General features: G+C 41.1%; 1 protein-coding gene and 1 long non-coding RNA gene across 2 annotated transcripts in view; both read right to left on the bottom strand.

Moving 5' to 3' along the window:
- On the bottom strand, positions 1-2,902 carry LOC123514504. Its single transcript, XR_006677624.1, has 2 exons — positions 2,628-2,902; positions 1-765 (listed from the first exon to the last, which is right to left on the bottom strand). It is a non-coding gene; the product is annotated as an uncharacterized LOC123514504 (long non-coding RNA).
- Positions 2,903-8,068: 5,166 nt separating this feature from the next.
- Positions 8,069-9,603, bottom strand: part of LOC123514502 — a 2,983-nt gene continuing 1,448 nt past the window's right edge. The window contains exons 1-3 of the mRNA XM_045272383.1: positions 9,547-9,603; positions 9,096-9,239; positions 8,069-8,914 (exon numbers count right to left, since the gene is read on the bottom strand). The exon at positions 9,547-9,603 is cut by the window's right edge and continues 1,448 nt beyond it. Of these exons, the coding sequence (XP_045128318.1) occupies positions 8,564-8,914; positions 9,096-9,239; positions 9,547-9,603 (552 nt within the window). The 3' untranslated portion in view covers positions 8,069-8,563. The remainder of the gene's footprint in view (positions 8,915-9,095; positions 9,240-9,546) is intronic.

The raw sequence follows: 9,603 nt of genomic DNA on the forward strand, positions 1-9,603 counted from the left end.
GTTTCAATATTCATATTTGGAAAATAAATGACGTCTTTTTAATAACACAGGAAAACATAAACTGCACCAAGAAAGTGGAATACGTTAGTGAAATAGTTTGGCTTCACTAATAATAACGAAAAAAAAGTCCAATATATCCTCATGTTACAGGTAATTCACTATGAAAGCATGTTTTCAATAGCACAAATAATGTTTTATATTGATAGTACACCATAAAATATAGCCTATGTAGTGTAGAGAATCCTTTCCTATCAGTGACCATATAAATTTTTGTTATAAGAGAAAATTTTTCCTGTGTATCTGTAGTACATAATTACTATAATTCCTTTAACACATAAGCTGACTCCACTGTCAAAGTGAAAGAAGAAAATTATTGGGAAGTGATGATCATGTTACAGAATTATCTGTCATCACATTCCCTGAACTAAGTCACAGAAGCTGTACTGGGTTTCTGATTCATTTGCAGATACATTACTTACTGGGGTACTAGTACTCATTGATGCATTTATTACAACTGAGTGGCGATGTAATGTTCCCATTTGACCCTCGAATAATATATAATTTATAGCTTTCTTAGCAAGTAGCATTTGGGTATGATTCATGTCCAGCAACTCGACTGCCCAAGCACTTGCTATTTTCGCATATTCATCATTTGTGTCGCGGAGACGGTTGCACGCCAGTTAGTAGTTCCTCCCGTTGATCCGTCTTGGTCTTCTTTTTTAGTGGAATTCGTGGGAAGGATTGTACAGATGTGGTCGCATCAACCTGGAAGTTGATAGTGAAAAACATATCTTAAATACATATGATGTTCACTTACAACTTAAGGATTTCGGTACTCAGTTACATAATAATTAATTTTATTCCTACAGCTTCCCAGGAAAACAGAAGAGTGGAAGATAATTGCAAAAAGCTTCGAAAAGCACTGGAACTTCCTTAGTGTCTTGGCACTATCGACGGCAAGCATGTGGAAATCGTAATCGGGATCTATGTTCTACAATTACAAGAAAACATACAACCTTGTATTAATGACAGTATGAATTTATAATGGCATTGTTGGTGTTCATGGTCGGGTGTCTGATGGAGGTGCATTTAGTCGCGCACAACATTTGGACAGATATTCAAAGATCAGTCTCTACATATCCTTGGAACCTGCCTGCTTAAGCCGCGGTTACACTAGTCAACATAAACCTTGAACTCCATTAACAGGGTTGGAAAAAAAGGCATCCATCCAATCATATCTGAGCGAATGGTTAGACGCACTCCTGAGCGTCCAAATATGATCTTGATCTCGATCTTGATCAAGATCAAGACCTGTGGAAACGATTCTGTTTCCGTGTTTTTAAAAGTGTCACAACAACACTCGAGATGACGAAAACGTTTTTCAAGTGTGTGTTGCTACCACTCTGCTTGCTATTAGTGCAGTAGCTTTGATTAGTGCCCCAAAGAAAAAACGCAGAAGATACTGGGTAAAGCTATGGATGATCAGAAAACACAAGAGTGTATACAATAATTTGCTGGAGGGAGGGAGCAAACAACCTGTCTAGGCTACTGCATTGAGACAAGGTGGGGACGGAAAGCAGCGGGGTCTTCGAAAATGGAGCCAAAAGAATGGCAGTCAAATGAGAATTGGGTGATTCATAATATTTAATAGCATGATACTCTTCTAATCCTATTTCAATGCTTTTATTGTATTTAAACATATCTTAAACAAAAATTTAATGTCCAAGTTTTTTCTTTCTATATATTGTAAATTTTCTTGTCAAATAATATAGTTCGTCAATTGTTTATCTTTGGATGCTCGTCTTTGGACAAAACCAACCGTATATCTTTGACTCTCGTCTCACCAAGGATCCTATTGGATTCCGTCAAACATTGGACCAAATCCAACAAAACTGACATGATCCAAGGTTTATGTTGACTAGTGTAGCCGCGGCTTTACCAAACAGCGAAAGACAAGTTCCATATGTCCTGATAGGTGATGATGCTTTTGCTTCGTCTGAAAATTTGTTGAAGCCATACAACCAAGCTGAACTGAATAATCTTAAACATATATTCAATTATCGGCTTAGTAGAGCAAGAGGCATTGTTGAGAATGCGTTTGAAATTATGAATGCTCGGTTTGGCGTGTTCCGGAGGCCTATTTGTGTATTACCTGATAAAGCCCAGTACATTGTTTTAGCTTGCTGCTATTTACACAATTACTTACGAAAAGGATATCACATGCATACAATGACCAAGGCAGTGTGGACAAAGAAAATCTGGACCCGAACAGATTCATGAGGGATCATGGCGATCAGTACCACAACTACTAAATATGCAGAATACTCGTACTAAGACTAGAAATCTATCACAGCATGCAAAAATGATAAGGGAGAACTGTTGTGAATAGTATAACCTAGAAGGATAGGTTCCATAGCAGGATACGCTATATAAAATAACGGTACAATAGTAAGCTTTGCATTTGGACCAATATTAGTTTTATGATGTTAGTTACATTGCAAGATATGAGACAGGCAATGCTTTGACACCACGAGAGAGAGAGAGAGAGAGAGAGAGCCGCTTTTATTGTGGTATCATATGTTTCTTTATATTATTAGCAATAGTAGTTCAATACATATTTTACTTACCAATGATATTTCATTTAAGCCATCCCCTTCCTCATTCTCCTCTATGCTTATTGTGCTTGTAGGCTGTAAAGGTGTTTCATGATCAGTTAAAAACTGCATCTCATCAAAATACCATAACGTTGGTTCATAAACGTCATCTAAACCAACCCCAGATTTCTGTGAACTCTTAATTTTTGCTAATTCCTTTCTAAAGGTTGTTCGGAGTGAATTTATTTATCTCTTGTAGCTTCTGGATACTTCTCATTATATTTTTCAACATTTCATAGGCACTTTTTTTTTTTTTTTTCCTGTCACTGTATTCTTTGCTTTTTAACTGCCACAGTGCAGGTAAATCTCTGTACAGTTGTATGATTCCTAGTATGAATGGTCTATCATTTTTCTTGCCAGCCATGTCGACGGTCTGAAGGCAGGAAACACACTAATAGGAGATTGCGCAATATTACCCTCACACTATTCGTATTGCGCAATAAAATATCAAACTCTTTTTGATGTCTTCAAAATATTGTCATTCTTCAATACCGCCCCTTCACTGTCAATAACATAGTACAATACGGAATATTGAGCAATAATATTGATCGTGTAGGATCAGCTTTATCCTCCCTTGTCTATGTTACTCTCCTGTTCTCTCCCTCGCTCTTGCTTTCCCTCCAAGCAAAACCTCTACCAGCATCCCTGCCTACCTCCTTCCTCCTCTCTCCCGTACAGCCCTGACCTACCACATCTCTTTTTTTTCCTTTCCATTCCCTTGCACACTCCTCCACATATGAATCCCTTTCTGCCTCTCTCTCTAATCCTTCCCTGTACAGCTGCCACCTACTATTACATCATCCTTCTCCACCCGTCATCTGCACATCCATCTACACTCATCTATCTTCTCTTCTCCGTTCCCCAGCACAGCAGCCGAAACCCTGGACATCCCATAACTGACACCAACAGGTCTTCTCTTCCCCATCTCCTTTAACCTAAGAAACTCTGCCTATCCCACGACCTTCTCCTTTATTCATCCTCCCCTTCTCCCTTCTCCTCAGTCTCAAATCCTTAGTATTCCTTGTCGGGAATATGAATATGAATATGCTTGGTTAATTCAAGACACTACCTCTATCTTGCTTCCTCCGCCCCCCCCACACACAAACATGAGACACATGAGAGAGGAGTGTTAGGAGAAAGAGGATGCTTGTAGATGTTGGGGCTTTATGGTGGTGGTGGTGGGTAAGGTGAAATTATCAATCAAACTTAGGTATTGTATAACTGATTGCTCTCTCTCTCTCTCTCTCTCTCTCTCTCTCTCTCTCTCTCTCTCTCTCTCTGACACACACGCATACACAATGATGCAATTCAAGCACGTTCTTCTTTTATTGAGAAAAACATTGACATGATTGCGAGGAAAATTAAAAATACCAGAGAGAGAGAGAGAGAGAGAGAGAGAGAGAGAGAGAGAGAGAGAGGGGTGGAAGGGAATGGGGGACGTATACTAATAGAGGACAGAATTACACACAGGTACACCAAGGGAAGCGGGTGTTGTAATTATTAGTCGAGTCCTGTTATTACACCTGAGGCAATTTGTGGAGTTTAGTAATTAAGGGACAGAAATATAGACTGGACCACTGCGTCTTGGGAGGGAAATAATAGTAATATGTAGAAGCAGTAAAAAATAGTAGTAGTAGTAGTAGTAGTAGTAATAATAACAATAATAATAATATGAATATGAATAACAACAACGACAATAATAAAACAAAACATCCGTAGCAGTAGCAGCAACAACAGCAACTATAGCAACAGCAACAACAACAACGATACACAGTACATTATTATGAATGAGTGTACAGTAATCATGTGTAAAGCACAGTAGCATGTGTATTCGCAAACACTCTCTCTCTCTCTCTCTCTCTCTCTCTCTCTCTCTCTCTCTCTCTCTCTCTCTCTGGCCCCCGTTAGATATTGATCCACCATGGATGGACACACACACACACACACACACACACACACACGTGCGCGCGCGCGCGCGCGGCCAGGCAGTGAACGTAGGGCGGATGGCGAATGAACCGAGGCAGGTCGATACGAGGGCCGGGAGTAGACAGAGAGATTATTAAAGAAGTGCTAGGCAGGCAGGCAGGCGCACGAGCACACACACACACACACACACACACACACACACACACACACACACACGGCTCTAAGGTTATGAAATTTGTTGACCTTCACACACACACACACACACACACACACACAAAGATTTATTGTCAAGGAAAATATACTGAAAGTCACTGTCGTAAATGTGACTACTCCTACCACTACGACTACTACTACTACTACTACTACTACTACTACTACTACTACTACTTCCACCACCACCACCACCACCACCACCACCACTACTACTACTACTACTACTACTACTACTACTACTACTATTATTATTATTATTATTATTATTATTATTATTATTATTATTATTATTATTATTATTACTATTATTATAACAAAACCAACAACAACAACAACTACTACTACTACTACTACTACTACCACCACTACTATTACTATAACCACTATTACTACTATCACTACTACTACCACTACCATTCCTACTGGTACTGCTGCTGCTGACGCCCCAACAATAATAAAATAAATGAGGAAAGAGGAAGAGTAAAAGCAGTAAAGATAATAATGATGTGTCGACCTATATTTTGGAGCCGTGTGTGTGTGTGTGTGTGTGTGTGTGTGTGTGTGTGTGTGTGTGTGTGTGTGTGTGTGTGTGTGTGTGTGTGTGTGTGTGTGTGTGTGTGTGCGCTGCTTTAAACCACAAATAAAAGAAAAAAAAGTTGCAAAAATTATCTGGTTGGCATCGAATAGAAGGAGAAGGAAGAGGAGGAGAATGAAGAAGAAAGATAAGAAGAGTATGAGGAGACGACGAGAGGAAAATAAGAAGAGGAGGAGATTGAGAGGAGGTACAGAGGAAAGAGAGCCTGTATGAGTGTAAGTGGTGCTGTGTATCCAAGAATAAAAAAAAAAAAAATGCATAAAAGAAATACATGAAAATAGAAAGAAAAAGGACAACAATATGCTGTATAAGAATAATAATAGTAAGAAAGAGATTCAAAAGAACAACGATAGTAATGGCGGTGGCGGTGGCGGCAGCAGCAGCAGCAGCAGTAGTAGTAGTAGTAGTAGTAGTAGTAGTAGTAGTTACTTCGAACTTTTGAGAGAGAGAGAGAGAGAGAGAGAGAGAGAGAGAGAGAGAGAGAGAGAGAGAGAGAGTTAACTATAATACCAATCCTTACACACACACACACACACACACACGCGCGCGCGCGCGCGCGCGCTACTGGTGAGAGAGTAGAAATAACAAACAAAAAAAAAAAAGTGTCGGAGGAGTCAGTGACTGTCCACCACCAGATTCCTTGTGGCGGTGAAGTATTGGCACACACACACACACACACACACACACACACACACAGAGAGAGAGAGAGAGAGAGAGAGAGAGAGAGAGAGAGAGAGAGAGAGAGAGAGAGAGAGAGAGAGAGTGTGTGTGTGTAATGATACTGATAAAAATCCAATATTATCATTATCATTACTTTTATAACTACTACTACTACTACTACTACTACTACTACTACTACTACAAAGCAAGGGTGAGTTCAATGAGGTTGAGCGGAATGTTAACCCCACCTTCTGTGTGTGTGTGATTCACCTCGGTCGTCTGCTAGTCACCCAGCCAGTCTTCCCCATTACGGAGCGAGCTCAGAGCTCACAGACCGATGTTCGGGTAGGACTAAGACCACATCAACACACAACACACACCGGGAAAACGAGGCCACAACCCCTCGAGTTACATCCCGTACCTTTTTACTACAAGGTGAACAGGGGCCACACATTAGGAGGCTTGCCCATTTGCCTCGCCGCTTACCGGGACTCGAACCCGGCCCTCTTGATTGTGAGTCGAGCGTACTAACCGCTACACTTCGCGATGTGTGTGTGTGTGTGTGTGTGTGTGTGTGTGTGTGTGCTTATCCTTGGTAGTGACACAAGTCTTACTTCGGTTTCCTCCCTTTAAAGATCTGGTGAGGATGATTAGCTCACGTAAGTGTTTTTTCCGTTGATATGTGGGCATACACGAGGTGATGGACCAGATAAGTGTGTTGTGACGATGAACGTAATGGTTGAGCTTTCAGCACAACGATGTCGTAAATTAACTTGGCGTTGATTGTATGTGGATTTTATAAATTGTGTAATATGCTGAAAGTGTTTTATACCAGTGATTAATGTAATTATTTTAGAAATTGAGTGAGAACTTTGTCCACAGTTCTTATGGTCAAGTCATCAATGAATGTCAAGGAAATATTGCTTTTCCTCTACCCTACGATGATGTCTGTGATCAGTCAACACTAACCACCCTGTGAGTCATTAGAGGACCTGGACGCGACTACAGCAAACACGATTACGTCTACGCACTACGTTATAGTGACGTTGAGGTAACCGGAATGACCAACACGTAAAGGCCACGCCCACACACGATTTGCGCGGAAGACCACGCAACCCACAAGTACGTACGGCGTAACTCTACCGTCGTTGCTGCGCAATGCAGTCACCAACCAGCACTATATGACAGGTACAAAAGGGTTTGGTTTGGCACAGGAAACCACAACTACAGCACCACCAAGGGGAAGCAACATTGAGAAATTTGAGATTCTTGCCACCATTACACCAGAAAACAGCCATGACACCGGGTTATTGTTATCCATCATAGCCTATGTTTATGCCACGATAATGATAGGGACAGTGGAGGCCCTTGCAGCAAGATACCGCCAGAAGAAGCCGAGGCCAAGAATTTCGTCATGGCCGTACCTGCAAAGAAAAGTCGAGTTAGGGCACTATGACAACCTCATGGAGGAACTAGCAATAGAATGCCCACATCTGTACAAAAAATTCACCAGGTATGGCAAAAACCTATTCAACGAGGTAGTGGAAAGTCAGACCCCACATTCAGAAACAAAGCACATTCTAAGTAAGTGTGCATTTAACATTAGCATTAGAGATAATTCATTCCATACCATTCTTATAATACTATATGGTTTTACATCATTAAATATTCATAATCCTTATTGCTTTTTACATTTATATTGTTACCATTTTTTTTTTTTTTTTTTTTTTGCTCATATTTATATAGTTTTTTTTATTATTATGTTTTTATTATATATTTTTTTATACCATGTGGGCTTTCATGGGAATCTATGGGCTAAAGGGGATACTTTTTGGGTTACCTCCTAACTCAAAGCTCACCCGCTAGGAAAGCGTTACCCAGAGTGAGGAAGCCCAACCTACATTCAGACCGTAGACAGGATTCGAACCCGTGCGCTTTCATAACGTTAAGATAATTCATTATTATTTTATTGTTATTTTTTATGATATTTTAAACAATGGTGTGAAAATGAAAACATAGAGACTTACATAAATATATATTTATTACAGACATGTGTATATAATGTACAATATATAAAATAGTTTATGGTGTGGTCTTGTTTCCCGGTGTGGAGGCAGGACTGGCAGGGATAGATGTATAGGCGATGTTACTGATGTGGTGCGTTCAGCTCACCTGATGCACGAGGGACAGAGCTAGCAACATACGGTGTTGCTTGAGCTGGTGTTGGTGTCCAGGACTCTTGCTGGGCAAGGGTTGGCCGAGGTAAATAGGTAGATAGATAGATAGATGGATGGATAGATAGAAAAGTAAATATGTAGGAAGTAATGTTGAGAGAGAGAGAGAGAGAGAGAGAGAGAGAGAGAGAGAGAGAGAGAGAGAGAGAGAGAGAGTTTAATATTAGCCAGGAGATATAAAAAGATGGTTATGTTTCTCTATGTTGGTGTGGAGGTGCGTGGTGTTTGGAGAGAAGGGGTGCGCTGCGCCTGCAGCATCGTCATCTACTGTGGTGTGATGTTCACGGTCTGGGATGCGGCGGGCTGCCGCTGGTAGTACGTTGGCTGCAGGGTTTTATTACAGGTGGTGGAGCTACGGCGGCAGGTGGGGCTTCTTCCCAGTTGAGTTCTGCGTTGGTATGATGTTGGAGGTCCTTTGTTGGCCGGGTGAGTCCTTTGATGGTAGCCCTCCTGAAGCGTTGAATGGTGGAGAGAAGCTCAACCTTCAGACCCACCCTGAGCTCCGGTCCAACCCCAACACAGTCCTTCGCCAACTCACTGAGGCAGGAACGCCAGTAGGACAGGTCAGGGTCCTGGACAGGAACTATGACGCCTTCCAGCCTATCCCGCACCACCTCTGCTTGCTTGACGATCTAGTTTAGGAGGACGAGACATAAAACACTGGAGGAAGCATTTCCAAAATCTTGACACGTTTGTATAGAATTAGATGTGTGTGTCTTATTTGTAGAGATCGCAATATATCACAAGTCACATGGTATAAAAAAAAAAAAAGTCAACAGCATATATTTGATAACACTTTGTTTGCCTACTTACAGTTTCCAGAACTCCTTCCTCGCTGGTTGGTGTCTTCCTGGAGCGAGGCTCCTCGATGGCAAGCGAGGACACATCTGGCGAGGTGCTGCGTGACTGGGAAGGACCAAGTGCGGCGGGAGGACGGGTAGCGGCAGCTTCAGCAGTCTGTTAGAATATTGGGGGAGAACACATGTGAGTACAGCATGATAAACAAAAATCTTATTTGTAAATAAAGTGTAGGATAGGATATGTGATACTACACTTTACTGTCAAAATATCAAACACAAATACCTACTTACAAAATATGTTTCGGAACAGTTTCACGGTATGGTGGTAAATACAAACAGCTATTGAACAGCAAAACAAAAATATTCCATATGTGTAATACGTGAGCCACATATCCATTAAGATATTATACAATATAGAATTTTAACAGAGGGGAGAATTGACAGAAACAAACCCTATATATTACCTGAGAGACAGCCAACACCCTGGGTTTCCTATGCCGCACTATGTGGGGCTGTAGAAA

This window comes from Portunus trituberculatus, chromosome 38 (assembly GCF_017591435.1).
Source record: "Portunus trituberculatus isolate SZX2019 chromosome 38, ASM1759143v1, whole genome shotgun sequence".
NCBI lineage: Eukaryota > Metazoa > Arthropoda > Malacostraca > Decapoda > Portunidae > Portunus > Portunus trituberculatus.